At 35.6% G+C, this 15,673-nt stretch overlaps 1 protein-coding gene across 8 annotated transcripts in view; it reads left to right on the plus strand.

Moving 5' to 3' along the window:
• POLK (DNA polymerase kappa) overlaps positions 1-15,673 on the plus strand; it is a 38,002-nt gene that overhangs the window by 20,128 nt on the left and 2,201 nt on the right. For 5 of the 8 annotated variants that reach the window (XM_052777665.1, XM_052777669.1, XM_052777666.1 and 2 more), the window contains exons 5-14: positions 184-315; positions 2,004-2,157; positions 4,338-4,547; positions 6,306-6,430; positions 6,614-6,780; positions 9,350-9,382; positions 11,044-11,140; positions 12,382-12,553; positions 13,418-14,368; positions 15,554-15,605. In XM_052777665.1, the coding sequence (XP_052633625.1) occupies positions 184-315; positions 2,004-2,157; positions 4,338-4,547; positions 6,306-6,430; positions 6,614-6,780; positions 9,350-9,382; positions 11,044-11,140; positions 12,382-12,553; positions 13,418-14,368; positions 15,554-15,605 (2,093 nt within the window). The remainder of the gene's footprint in view (positions 1-183; positions 316-2,003; positions 2,158-4,337; positions 4,548-6,305; positions 6,431-6,613; positions 6,781-9,349; positions 9,383-11,043; positions 11,141-12,381; positions 12,554-13,417; positions 14,369-15,553; positions 15,606-15,673) is intronic. The other 3 variants (XM_052777670.1, XM_052777672.1, XM_052777673.1) reach the window with 3 other exon arrangements.

The raw sequence follows: 15,673 nt of genomic DNA on the forward strand, positions 1-15,673 counted from the left end.
GTGTACTGGTGAAAGTTTAAAGGATGTAAACAGATTGAAAGGGGGGGGCGGGCAATACATATAAACTCTTAGCCTTGTCAGTCTTTCTTGTGTGGAGATATGTGACTAGAACTTGATTATTTAAGACTGAACTTCAGGAAAAACTTGATTACTGAACACTAAACTTATTTAATCTCTCCTAAGTCCACCTCAAATTACCATGCTAGGAGATTTGGCGTACGTGCAGCCATGCCTGGATTTATTGCTAAAAAGCTATGTCCACATCTAACTATAGTACCATTAAACTTTGAAAAATACGGCAAAGTGAGTAAAGAGGTAAGTCTGAAAGTGCTCTCTAACCAAAAGTCAGTGTATCTGGTTTTAGACTCTATCAATACACCTAGTTCTAGATAATGTGAAAAGTGGTAGTTTAAATATTAAACTCTTCAGTGATGGGGCTTTGAATATAAGTTGAACATAACATTGGTGGTTTTGGGCAAGGAGGTGAAAAAGCATTGCATTCGCCCATCGTGCCATTTTAATGGTGCTGATAGATTTTCAAAATGGTGTAGTGAGCTAGTGATACCACTTGAGCCTTATTATTCTTAAAACTTCAAAACCATGGAGCATAATCTAATTACTAGGAAGCTGCAAGTACATAGGAAACATGGAGATAATAATTTCATACAATGCATAATCATCATTTCAACTGCTAATTACTGGAGAGAGAAGCAAAGAGCGTGAGTTCTAAATGCAGATTCATTCGTTTTAAAAGAAGGAAGTTGAAATAACAAGCGAAAAATTAGGGAGAAAAAAAATCACATTTTGCTTTAATGGAAGTAATTTTACTTAGTGCCAGGAGAAATACTTAGGATACCCAAAATCCTGGTTTAAAAAAAAAAAAAAAAAGAAAGAAAGAAAAGAAGATCTTTTGTAGGTCTTAAATCAGACTAGTGCATGGCACAAGTCTCCTGATGTCAATAAAATTACGCCAAGATTTATTTATTTATTTATTTATTTATTTATTTTTATGAAGCCTCAATCTTTTCACATAAATAAGGTAAGCTAATTACTACTTTTGATCTTATTTTTCTCACATCTGCTGTAAAAAAGCATATATGAGTATGAGTATTTCAGAAGGGGTTTGAACTTGTTAAGGATCTTGGATTTCATGATACATATTTCATTTGTTGTTTGATTGAGGTAAAGTATTAAAGGTTCAGGTTGATTTGGCTTTTTAGTTACATTTTTCTCTTGGAATTTGGATTGAAAATATTTAAATTTATTTCATTTTGTCATTAAAAGTTGAGCAGTGAATCCTATCTTTAATCAGTTTCAGAAAGATGAAGTGCACGTGAACAAATGTTGTGTACCTAAGAATTTGACCAAAACTGATAGAGAAAGCATGATGCATTCAAATTTTCCTCCTTGTTTAAAAAAAGAGGAGAAAAGGTAGAGATTTTCTTTTGACCATTTAGTTTATTATGTTGCCTTTTGGGAAAATGCACTTATCACTAAAGATTTTTTTAACAAGTTTTTCCTGTGGCATTAACCAGTGCTATAAAACATTGGCTATAACTTTAGTTTGAATGTAATTTAAAACTTAAGTGTTGGGGTTTTTTTAACCTTTGCATATGTGATGTCTGACACACCGTGCACAGAAAGGTGCGTCAGCTCATGTGCTTTGCTGAGTTCCCAGGTCCCCACAGTTTTATTCAGGTGGTTACTGCAATGTCTGTGAACCTAGTGCCTGTGGAGTCCTTGTACACTGATCTTAATGTCCTCTGCAGTAAAATACACTGCTCAAAGTCTGTTTAGTTCTCACTTAACCATTGGTATCTTGCTACTTGTGAGAAGCAGTACTAGTAATTTTCCAATAGAAATAAATTATTTGTTCTATAAATATCTTTAATATTGATTGGTCATCTTGAAGTTTCAGAGTACCTTTTTTCACCTCATAATTGTGTGTCAAGATCTGCTCTTGCAGCAGCAAGGCTTTAAACTTTCACTATGTGTTTATCAAGGTTAGAGAAATACTGACCGAATATGATCCCAATTTTATGCCTATGGGCCTAGATGAAGCCTATCTGAACATAACAGAGCACTTGGAGGAAAGACTGAACTGGCCTGAAGATAAGAGAAGATTCTTTTTTAACACAGAAAGGACTACAGAAAAATGTAAGCAAATTACTTTTTCCATGCAGTCACCTGACACTGAGGGGACAAACGGTTTAATTTAGGGATCCTTGGCAGAATGATGATGACACTAAACGTAGTTAGAATTTAAGCTTTATTTTCTTAACAGGAAATTATGATTAGTATAAGACAGAATTTATGATTAGAATAACAAAGGGTTTTTGAAAGCAGAATCCATGTAGTACAATCTATAAGTAGCATAATACAGAATTTATAATACAACTTAATTTTTTATTTCTAATGACCTAAGTAATACAGAATTTATAATACAACTTAACTTATAATTTCTAATCACTCCCTCCATCCTCAGAGGAAGCAGACGATGGTGGAGGTGTCCCTGGCCACTGGGCGGTCCTGGTCTCACTGTCCAGCAGCAGTTCTGCTCCAAGTTTCCCCTTAGGACTTGTGACTGCTTGGTTTTACACACAGTGCTCTCGGTGCTGTTACGCTTCCCTGTTCTGTGGCAGGGTCATCAACAACACCAGGTTGGCCAGGTGCTTGGGACCTTCAAGGCCTGCAAGGAAGGGAGTAACCGGCCTGGTGCCCAGGAACCTTGAAGGCAGTAGGGAGGGTTAGAAGAAATCTGTTTGGTTTGTCTTCTTGGTGACAGGACCTTCAGGGCCTGATAAAGAGGGGAAAGGGAACGAGTACATGACCCACTAGGTCCCAGAGAATGGCTGCTTGCCTCATAAAACAGCATTAGTTACGCTAACCACATTACCAGGGGTCAGGAGCAGGGGGGTACCAGTCAAAAGTGCATATAAGCTTCAGATAAGCTGCACCCATTGAAAGTGTAGATTCTTAAGTCCTTGCGTAATTTGTCCTCCCATATACTCTCTGCCTCTGATTTGTTAGTTTACAGGTTAACTTCCTCTACTACTCACCCATGCATAAAAGGTGTGCTGCTAATGATTTGGACTTGAAGGATTTTTTTTTTTTTTAACTTGAGTAAAATGTGTGAAAAGTGGTACGAGGTTTACTAAACCCAAACTGAGTGTTTTAGGTGTGTCTTTTTCCTTTACAGTTCAACACGATAATTTTGCAAATAAGTAGTAATAATCTTATGACTTAAGGAGGTATAGAATAAATAAACTTACTGTTCTAAAGGTTGTTTGTATTTTGCAAAGATGTTTCCTAAAATACTAAGTGAGTCCTGTACATCAGAAACATGAGAAATTGGCTGCAAAAACAGTGTGCGTAAGCTCTAGTTACATGATTATTTTACAAAACTAAAAATATATAAAGTAATGAACACTGCAGGAATTGCAGTAATGCTTAAGATATGACTGGATTTCACTTGGCTCTAGAAGATGGAGTTGGAACCACATCCACAACTGTATACCCAATTGGGAATAATAAAAAAGGAGGAGTCATACAAATGGTTGATTGGTACAAAAACTGCAACATTTATATTATAGGTATTCAGAAATTATCTAGTCATTAAGAGGATAATCAAGGATACACTACTACTGAAAAGCATTGATAGAATAGAAAGAAACAAACTGGCACAGTCTTTACAAAATGAGTATCGCTGATGTGTAGTCATGTGCCTCTTCATACTTCTCTGATATCTTTGCTCTTTGGAAACACAAACAAGCACTAAGAATGGGAAACCATAATAGTAAAGTTTGTAAAATCAGACAAGGGCTGCTGACATTACTTGTTCTACCATGACTGCAGTTGAAAACAGGAAGCTGACCAGGCTGATGGTTCTAGAACCAGATATTCCAGAATGCTAATTTTCTTTGGAGACATTGAAAAAACTTCTGCAAAAGATTTTTATTTCCACAAGAAAAGGGAGTATCTGGCCTTTAGTCTGATATGAAACAAAAATAATGCCAAAATTTTGATGGTTTTCTGCTGCTACAGCAACAGGCCATTAAACCTTATTGCTTTTCTGGAAGTTATGTCCAGTCTCCTAGCCAATTCTTCCAATCTCAGCCAAGCTCAAATCATCTTAAGAAAAAAGCAGTTATGACTCTCCTTTCTTCAAACAAAAAAGCAGTGCAATTGCTTTGGCTAAATAATTATATATTTTTTCCAAACAGAAAAAAATAAAACTGCTAATGAATTCCCTTCAGCCACTGCAGAAGGAAATCAATAAAGTGTATGTTTTATATGGATGGATTAATTGTTTGTGTTTCTATTTAACATACGTAAAGATAATATAAATATGTCTGCCAAATTTAATGAAGGTGGATACTCTTCTTCACCGGTACTGTTTCAAGACAACACACCTCTGATGGATGACCACCCTGAACAAAGACGTCAATCAGTGGCAAATTCGGTTGTCTTTGGAACTTCTGCAGAGGAAGTTGTGAAGGAAATTCGCTTTAGAATTGAGCAGAAAACTCAACTGACTGCTAGTGCAGGTATTCAGACACATAATAATAATAATAATAATAATAATAATAATAATAATAATAATAATGCTGTGTATTTCCACGATGTCTTCTACTCTTAATCTCAGAGGGCATTAATTAAGAAATTAGCATTGCCACAGCAATCTTGTGCTGCAGAGAAATATGCTCTCTTTGCAAGTCTGCAAAGACTGACTTTCAAGTGTTTCAAGATATCTTATGGCTATCAAAGCCACTCCTGTTTTTGTTGTTTGGGGTTTTTTAATCATAGAAACAATTACATCATCTTTTTACTTCTTTCTTCTTGAAATACAAGTAGTGTGGAAGAATGACCAGTGCACGCAGGAGCTAATCTTAGCACTGGTGGTTGTGGGTTTAGTGCTTCATGTAAATTGTTTTCGTAAGCCAGTGGTCATAGTGAAATCTGTCAGTGGTTGCTAAATTGCTGTTAGTTCGAAGAGCAGATCCACATTATTAAGTATTTCTAACAGTTCTTCACACTGTTCCTTGCTCAAGGCAGTATCAAAATTCATTAAAAAGCTAGTTCTCAGATAAGTAAATATGTGTTGAAGTTAATAAACTATTCACTACCTTTAAAATATTTACCATTCCAGTTTTATGTCTTCTGACTTCAGACAACCTACCTGTAAGTCTCAACTCTTTTGATAATAATCTGGATTAGGTCACTAAAAAAAGTGTGTGTCCCTAGCCACTTAGTTTGGATGCCATCCGAACTGCTTTGTGAACCAGGGCAGTGAGGCATCAGGGAGTGTTGAGCTTTATGAAGCAGATGTGGAAGGCCAGGGAAGTGTTGAATGTAAGCAGAGGTAAAGGAACAGCTAATAGGAAGAAGCAGGATGAGAACCCCCTCCCATGTATGTTATCTCATGAGTGGTAACAAAATAATAATTTTTGTCTTCCTAAGGGTAAGTTAGTGTTTAGAAAACAGACGTGACTTTTATAAGTTCGTCAGGGATTTTAAGCCCAAAAATGAAAAACAGTTAGAAGGCTAATTGAAGAAATACTGATAATCAATAATAGATAGAATTACTTCTACCATTTTGAATAATACATTATATCAGTGAGCAAATCAAAATTTAGACCACTAGGGCTGTAACGCAGAATAATTCGATTTTCTTGCTAAACCAATTCCAGAGCTCATTTGTAAAAACAGTTACTTTGATAGAAAAGAGCAATCCCTCCTCATCCCTACCAGCGTCAGTGAAAAATATATATATATTTCTAAATGACTATGTAGCAGTGGTAGCCCATAAAAGACTTTAATTTGGTAAATTTTTGTCAAAATTAATTTAGTCTTTTTGTTGAAATACAAGGAAGAAGTATCTCCTTCTCATTAAGAGTTTGTTGTAACTGCCATTATAAACATCTCCTTTTGTCTTTCCATAATCACCATCATGAAGTCATTCAATCATGTAACTAATGTTATTTTTAAACACTTGGTATTTAACCCCTCATGACTGATTAGTGCATGTTGTGTTGCCCTGACTATCTTAAAATAGTAGGTGTACTTTATCCTGGTGCATATGTTATATTTAATCTACCACATGGACTTATGTTCTCACATGTCTATGACAAAATTTTTTTGCAGAATTCCAGCAAATCTGGTTGTGGGTTATTGTCATGCTTTTGCTTATGTTTAGTCTTTGCCAAATGTGTGAGCTACTCCTGTGCTTTTAAATACTGGACAGTTGAAATGAAACATTGTCTTGTATTTTTTAAAAATATGGGGTTTGTTTCTCTGTTTTTAAGGAATAGCACCTAATACAATGTTAGCAAAAATGTGCAGCGACCGTAATAAACCTAATGGGCAATGCAGAATTGCTCCTGAGAGACAAGCAGTGCTAGACTTCCTAAAAGATTTGCCTATTAGAAAGGTAAGAGATACCATGACATTTACTATGCAATCATGTATGTTCCATACGTTCTAAAAGCAAGATTTCTACTGAAGATAGATACTTTTCTAGGTAATCTGCCCAGTTGTGTTTGATTTAAGTTTTTCATGGTATTGGATCTGCAAATGGAAAGTTTCCAGAATAATGATACTTAGTCTTTTTCAGGTGCCAGGTATAGGAAAAGTAACTGAGAAGATGTTAAAAGCCCTTGGAATTGTGACTTGCTCAGAACTCTACCAGCAGAGGGCACTGCTTTCTCTTCTTTTTTCAGAAGCATCTTGGCGTAATTTCTTGGATATTTCCCTTGGTTTGGGTTCAACACATTTGGAAAAGTAGGTGTGGGGTTTTTTCTCCTGCGTTTACATTTTTCTGAATTTTTCCTTCTGTATGTTACATACTGTACATTATGAGATATATTTTATTGACAAATATGAAAATTTGGCTTGTTTAATATATTTTAAAAGATCTCTGATACCTGTTATTGTTATACTTATGGCTAAGGTACACACAACAGCCAAACATTAAAAAGCAAAAGTTTGTACACCTGTGTCTAATATACGAGTACTGTGTTCAGCTCTGGGGCCCTCAACATAGGAAAGACGCGGACTTGCTCAAGCACAAAGATGATCAGAGGGCTGGAGCACCTCTCCTATGAAGACAGGTTGAGGAGTTATAGCAGCCTTCCAGTACCTAAAGGCAGCCTACAAGAAAGCCAGAGAGGGACTTTTTACAAGGGCCTGTAGTGATAGGACAAGGAGTAATGGCTTTAAACTGAAAGAGGATAGGTTTAGGTTGGATATAACGAAGAAGTTCTTCAATGTGAGGGTGGTGAGGCACTGGAACAGGTTGCCCAGAGAAATCGTGGATGCCCCATCCCTGGAAGTGTTTAAGGCGAGGTTGGATGGGGCTTTGAGCAACCTGGTCTAGTGGAACGTGTCCCTGCCCATGGCAAGGGGTTTGGAAGTAGATGATCTTTAAGGTCACTTCCAACCCAAACCATTCTATGATTCTATGAAATCCAAAAAGTCTGTCAGAGAAGTTGTGCATAAACGTATATCAAGAAATCAAGTCAGTATCATTTAGGATAACCTCATAATTACTAAAATAGCTAAAGAGAAATGAGTTATCCTAAGCAGAGGTGTTCAGTCCTGTTTCTTCTATAAAAACAATATACGTTCATTGGGTTTTATTATTATCTGATTGTAATGAAAATCGCATTGGTATCTGATCTTCTCTGGTAGTAAATTGTCATATTTCTAATGAAAGTAAGTGAAGTTTCTGTGTCTCCTATTGTGTTTATGTACATATTTGTAATATCAACTTGTGAATTTGCTGGAATGGAACTGAAGATTTTTATATCCTTCTTCATATCTATTCCTTTACGGCTCGTACTACTTCAATGGCTTTTAGCCTCCTGTTTGGGAGGGAAGAAATCAGGCTTACTAGTGAATACATCTTTTCAATAATATGTGTCATTTCTAAGCCTGTCCTGGATACAAACGTGGAACACTTGTTCTTAAAAAGAAAACATAGCATTTTGCTGTTTGTGTAACCAAGAGTCTTAATTTAGGATTGAGTCCTTTCTTTTAAATATTCCTTCCTTAAATACCTTTCTATCCTTCCCAACGTGCTGAAATTCTATTTAAAAATGGCTTGACAATGATTTGGTTTCATTAGGAGTTCCAAAGTGTCTTATGTACTTCCAAAAGACCTATTGTGTATTTTTTCTGTTACTTCTCTGACAGTAATAGATCTTCCATTTTTTCCATTTGACTACAAAATAATATATACAGTTAGCAGTTTGTAGACCAGTGATGTGCTAGCACAAGTCTTTAAGTTGGTTTTTTAGTATGTTGACTTGAAACAAAATACGCAGTAAGATCGACTTTGGGAAGGTGACTTGATAAAAGATAAAATGCGGGTTTCCAAATATTTGTTTCTTTTAAGCAACCTCAAATGGTCCTTTAATAATTGGTGCACTCTTTCCCTTTATTCACCCTGTTTAGGTATACAGGGTGGGAAATCTCCCAGTACATTAAAAAAAAAAACAAAAGGAGCATTTCAAAAGCCAAGATTATCATTGTGAAGTGGAACACATTTTTAATGGTGTAGTCTAAGAAATTTATTTCTTGGTCTTTTTTTTATTAGCACCAACTTGATTTCAGTGATTTTAGTGTGGAGAAAGCAAGCCCTTAACATACCAACACCTGAGTCCTCAGTAAATGGCTCATCTTATGGTCACTGTCTTTGACCACTTTCTTTCGGGAAAATCTGAGGATACCAAATTTGTAATTTCCAATACTTACAAACAGAAGAAGGACCTGAAAAGAAAATGCTCTGAGGAACTCCTTATATGGAGAAGAGTTGTTAAAGGATGCCTAATTAAAACCAGAAAGAAGCAAACAAAAAAAGCCTTAACAGATCACCTTTAACATGGGCAGTAATTTAGACAGAAAGCAAACTAATTTCTCAGGTAAACAAATACTCAGATATACATAGTATGTTCAGGAGCAGTGCTTCACAGTTATAGCTAGGTGAGACAGCCTAGGATTTGTAGTTAGTTTTGTTTTTAAATAAGACTCCTCCTGATAAGGGAGGGGAGTTTTGTTAGGGGTTTTTGGTTGGTTGGTTGGTTTTTTTACAAACTTTATTTTTATTGAAGTCTATGGCTAATATATGTGTTTACTTCATCTACAGTAGCTTCAGGGTTTTTTTAAAAAACATTCTCCATTTTGCATTCACTTAAACTTGATGTACAAGATTTGTAGAAAAAGTTAACATCCAGATTTTATAGAATAGACTGCTGTTAGTTATTGAAGCATGATTGGTTGACTCAGAGTTTATTGAAAAGATAACAGTTCTAGGTAAACTGAGTATAATAAATTGTTCTTCTTTTTAAAGGGATGGAGAAAGAAAAAGTATGAGCACTGAAAGGTATGCCTCTTCAATATTGAAAAAAAATACATTAATCACTAAACCTACTTAATGCCAAGTAGTGTATACTTTTGTTAGTCATGTAATTTCATTCTGTATTTATATGTGTTAAAAAAACTCATAAACAACAAGCTCACTAAGTCAGATTCAAGCTTTCATTGTTTTTTTTTCCCTTGGCTTCAGAATACTATGGAGGTACTTTTGTCAGTTTGTGTGTTCTCTTTTCTTATCATCTGATTCTCCAATGCCTTTAATGCATCAAAGTGGTCTTTAAGCCATAATATAGAGTAGAAATATATAAGGGCTTGAATTTTTTTTGTATGTTCCAGTTTAATGTCATTAGCAGTCTAGTAGCCTGCAGTCACATGCATAGCAAGCATAGCATAAGGTAGACTTGCAAAACAGACAATAATTTTTCATTGTTAACTAAAATTGGTAACATTTCCTAACTTTTAAGTTTTTACCCATGTAAAGTTCCTTAAGAATGTGGTGTATGTCATTTCTGACAGTTCACTTTTTAAAAGGAAATACTGCAAGGAGACTGTGTAGAGCACCGTAATAATTAGCCCTACCCTCATGTGTTGTCTTTTCTTAGAAAAGAAGATAAGAAAAGATTCTTATTCCTATTGAGACTTAATAGTTGTGGGCAGCTTAAGTAAGCCCCATAACATTTGGTACCACCAGAGCCGAGAAATTTATGGCTGTAGTCTTGTGCTGGTTTGCAGACAGACAGATAATCTGAGTAGCCTATTTTACCTTTCTGCTTTTCTTTCTTCCTTCTTTTTTCCCTAAGGGAAACAGTTTTAGACCAGAGATGTCAATGGGCTGCTGAGATAATGAAACTAATTTATATGGGGGGGGAGAGATGGGCCTGAAATAGCATTCTCTCTGTCCTGCCCCTTCCAAACTTGGGACTTTTACAGCTTCCCAATCACTGCAGCATTGCCATGCTGTAAACCACTGCAGCATTGCCAGGATAACACTGCGGCTGTAAGTTTTGCTTCCCACTTCTCTTTAAACCACTACTAACTGAAGGTTGCCTTTCCTTTCACATTAGTACTAAAAAGCAGATGCACAACAAAAAAATAATACTGTAATTCCCCTGCTAAGAAGCTTTAGCAAAGGCAGTTAGCAACATTTTTGGCAGAAAGATAGTTTTTCCTCCTCTGAGGCTAGACATAATTATCCTAGCTGGCATCTTTTTCTTAGCATCTGCATTATTTATTTCTGATACTTGGCTCTGATGTTGACTTTCTAATCTCTTCTTTCTTCTGACGTTACACAGCACTGTACAAAGGAGATTAAATACAAATAACGTGGCTGGCTCCATGAATTCAGTTGGTGTTAGTATTCTCTCTTGCAAATATTTAAGCATTAATGACCTTAAATCTGATACATTTTCAAATAGTGCATGAAAATTTGAAAGTCAAATTATTTCATTATTTGAAGGACTTTGCAAACGTTTTGAAATACATAAATGTGCACAAATCTTTCTGTATAATATTTGTATTAATATTAATTTTTCCTTGAAGAAACACTCAAACCTATATAACCTTCTTCTGATGTAGTTTTGTTTAACTGTACAAAAAATACTTCTAGATGGCAGCCACTGAACAAATTCTAGGTTTCACACTGAAAAAAAGATCATATCTTTATCTTAGAACGTTCAGTGAAATAAACACAGCAGAAGACCAGTACAGCTTGTGTCGAGAACTCTGCAGAGACCTTGCCCAAGAGCTACAGAAGGAGGGACTTAAGGTATTTATATTATTCTCTGTTTACTTGCAAAAAGGCAACACTTTGCACTCAAACTTATTAAATGCAGTGTTAGTGTGAATGCTTTCAGCAGCATCATATAGCATGCAAGCTGTCTTTAGAAGTCTCCATTCTTTAATTTGCGGATGTTTAGAATGATTTAGGTAGCATTTTGATATTGTTCAGGTGGCTATCTAGTAATATGCATGGAAAAAATTAAACTAATTAACCAAGTTATTTAGCATATAAACATTTTATGCTAAAAGCAATGTTTATAACCAAATACTAGAGTTGATTGTCTGTGAGCTGTACTTTGGTCAATCATGTAATAATAATCTATTTAAAACACCGTGTTTCCGTCCTGTATTCATACAGGATCCAGTCAATAGCCAGTAGTGTAGTTTAAGAAGTTAACATGTCCGAAACTTGCTGACAAGTTATTCATACCATTCAGTGGTATGAATGGTAGGAACAGTCCCTGTATTCCTTCTCCCCAAATTTCTATTTATTATCTAGAAATAACAGTTCATATTTTCTATAGAGGTCTTTATGGTAAAGTAAGGAATAACACTGAAGACCTAAAAGAATTGTGATTGGTCTTCTTCAGCCATGAAAGATTGTCTCAAAAGATGACAGGTTGAAAGGGAAATCAGCTAAGAAGGACAAAGGGATAAGTTTACAAAGGCACCAGAACAAGAGGAGTGCCATTTATTTACCTTTGGATGGACATGCTAAATCACACAAACAGTTTAGAAGGTGTTGCCAGGGGAATATCTGTGCCAAACACAGATGTTGTGTGTATGGTTCTGATAGCACCAGGAGGAAGTTTTCAGTGAATCCTTAATTGGATATCACTTAGGCATCCTTAGTAGCTTTCCCGGCAAAGTTAAGATACCTGGCACTGAAAGTTTCCAAGTGAGGAAATAATTTTTTGTAGACAGGGTAGAAGTTGTGACTGTAGCCAGAGCATGAAATCTGTTGAACGTGCACTGGTGGCAGATGGTCTGCTGGGAACCATAGCCAAATGGCCCAGTTTAGAGAATTCAACTTTGGCAGCAGTTTAGGAGCAAGTGCAGAATCTTGCAGACAAATTCTTGCCAATGCCCCTTGCTGTACACAGATAAGCACACAGTCTTGACTGTGGATTTAGGGCCCTTATATAGATGCTATGTAATAGTTGTTTCTGTGCCATGTATGACATGCTTAACCTTTTTTTTTTCTTCTTCTTTTGTTTTTTTGCCTAGGGTAAAACTGTTACCTTGAAGCTGAAGAATGTGAACTTTGAAGTGAAAACAAGAGCTTCAACTGTGCTGTCTTCTGTTTCTACTGAGGAGGAAATATTTGCTGTTGCTAAAGACTTGTTAGGAACAGAAATTGATAGTGTTGCTCCTCACCCTTTACGGATAAGACTTATGGGTAAAAATTTCAAACTCATTCTTCATTTTCAGAGTTAGATCTTGTAGTGTATCAAAGTAATAGACCGTACTTTGAAGTAAAATCAGTGTAAATGGATTTATCCTTTCTCCCTTACCCCAGTAGTTTTTCCAAAGTGAAACAGGTCTGAAGTGCTGAATGGTGACTCAGGAATGTTATACTAATTGAGGCTGTACTTTTCCTACCACCTGTTATCCTGGAACAATATACACATCGGCATGAGAGTAGAACCTTAACACATAGCAGTGCTTAATTCTGCTGCCTTAAAAGAGCTTTTAAATCTGCTTTGCACCACAGCAACAGGGAGTTTCTGTCCATAACCTCTTTCAGAAACAAATGCTTTAAGTAAAAGTGCTTATAGATTTGAAGATGCTATGTTCCACAAGAAACTTGAAAATTCCTGTCAAAAGTAAACTCTGTGTTTTGATTCTAAGACCCATGTGTTTCAGGTGCTTAAACATTCTGCTTGAACCATTCAGTGATATATAAAACTTATTTGTCTGTGGTATTAGAATATGCTGAAGAAAAAAATATTTTGGTGGGGAAATATCATGCAAAGTCTCTTTCAGACTGAATTCTATATAACTTTAAGTTTATAGCTTCGTGTTATGGTGCAATCAGTTAAGACTTCATGCATATTGAAATTAATGCGGTTGGGCAAGTGTTCAGGGCTGATAAAATTGTATGGACCTTGTGATCCATTGTTGGCATTTGCATGTAGTAAAGCCTCTGTTTAGAGATAAAATGCACCTTTATTGAGTGGATGTATATCTCAAAAGGTGTTAATTAAGAATTTGTATTAAGTTATCATAAAATTGATATTACGGGTTTGTTTTTCATCATTAGGTGTACGAGTATCAGGATTTCTAAGTGAAGAAGAGAAGAAGTACCAACAAAAAAGCATTACAAGTTTCTTAAAAGCAGGAAAAGAAATTAGTTTTCTTAGGCTTCATGCAGGGAAGTCCATCCAAGAATGTTTCACAAAAAATTCAGAAGCATCTCCCAGAGGGAGTTTCTTTGATAAAAAGCGAGCTGCAAGGCAACTAAACAGTGAGAATCCTCCAAATGAAACTGTAGGTAAGCAGCTCTTTCATGACAAGAAATCATCAGCACATTTTGTTGAAGAAACAAAGAAAGTCACAGACTTACAGAATTCTAATGTGTGTAAGATCTTCACCTGCCCCGTTTGCTTTGAGGAGCAAAGCAGCAATAATTTGGAAGAGCTTAACAGGCATATTGATGAGTGCCTCAGTGGGAGTCTTGTTAAAGATACCATGGAAATACCCAAGAATGACAATTCAAGAGAAAGTACACTTAACTTTCTTCCACAAATTAAAAGTGAAAATATTGATGAATGTCAAAATAAAGTGGATCAATTAGCAGGAACAGACCGGTCTGCAAGTACATCTGACAGCTGTACTAGCAGTAGCACAGAAAAATTCACTCAGATAACATCTGATAAACCTCACAGAGAAAGACAGCCTAGCAATCTCAGTGACATTGCTAGAAACGTGTGTATGAAACAGTGTCTCTTACCCAAAAGAATTTCAGAAGACAATGAAGACCATTTTGAAAAGACTGAACATACAGAAGAAACTAGTTCATCCTGTTTCTTTGAAGCCAAAGGAGACAGTGTTCTTGTTTGTCCAGTTTGTAATTCAGAACAGAAAACCAACAGTCTTGTGTCATTTAACAGACACGTGGATGTCTGCTTAAATAAAGGCCTTATCCAGGAGCTGACAGAAAAAAAAGGTTTTCCTACTAAGACTTATAATATGGAAAACTCAAATAGAGTTGGTGAGTACACACATTAGGATATATTTGATTATTCAAATTATCTGCTTGTACAATTAAAATAATTTGGAAGTGGTATACTTTGAACTTCTCAGGGCTTTGAGATTTTTGTAACAAGTTCATTTGAGTAAGGCCTGTGTAACACTGAACATTTTTACTTAAAAGAAATCAAATCAGTTTTCATGACAAACTATATTTATAAATGTGCTGGTAGTTAGACAGTGCATTCTCATTTGCCACAATGGTGACATAGGAATTACCGCTCATTTCTGTAAATTGCATGTTTGCTACCCCTGAACCATGTTCAGAAAGGTGTTTGTAAGGCAACTGAGATTTAAGCAAAAATCAATGCAAACGTCTTCAACCTGGATTGTTTCAGAGATTCAGTTGACAGAAAAGTTCCATTGTGTAATCTGCTGGCAAAAACAGAGAGGTGGGGAACTAAAGCATAAAGGCAGGAGCTTGCAAGCCTGGTTTACAGCTAATAAAATATATCACATAATTGCACCTGTAACATGCCAAACCAGTAGCATATTTACTCAAGTAGTTTCTGGTTTTTATGAAGAGTTAATTTTTGGCCAGATTAGAGGACATGGGCAGGTAGTTAAGTATCTGCTTAAAGTACCTTGTCCCTAATCTAACTTGTGAGCTTTATAAGAGGAAATAGAATGCTAGTGTGTTAGAATTATCAGAACACAATTAAGACTTCAATATGAATCTTTTACACAGAAAATTTTATAAGCAGTACTGTTACATGCACAAACAGGCTTTGTTTTAAATGAAAACTTACTGTTGGCAAAGGTTCTTGCCCCCCACACCCCAGTGAATAAAAAATTTAAAAATACAGTTTTCAACAGCCACCTTGAAAATCAACTATGTTATGCTGAAATATTTCTGAAAACTACAAGGTTCAAATTAATCCCTTAGAATTCAATAAACTAAAGGATTTTTGTTTTTCTCTTTTAAAAATGTTAATATAAACTACAGTACTCAAACTGCAGATAATAAAATGTTATCTGCTTGAGACAGATTAAATTCAGTTATATTAAAAAAAAAAAAAAAAAGAAAAAAGGAAAGAAAAGCTTTACCCAAAACTGTTCTTTTAAAAGTTCTACCATGTATGTAATTTCTGAAGCATTCTTTCTTTATTAAAGTAATTAATTTTGATTGTTTCCAATTACTTTTCAGGAGGTTTAAGCAGAGGACAGCAATGCACAAATCCATCACAAGGAACAAAAAGGTAAGGATTTTCTAGGAACTTGAGTACACAACTATTTTAAAATAATAAAGTTTAGAAAAATACTCAGT

This window comes from Harpia harpyja, chromosome Z, assembly GCF_026419915.1.
Source record: "Harpia harpyja isolate bHarHar1 chromosome Z, bHarHar1 primary haplotype, whole genome shotgun sequence".
Taxonomy (NCBI): Eukaryota; Metazoa; Chordata; class Aves; order Accipitriformes; family Accipitridae; genus Harpia; species Harpia harpyja.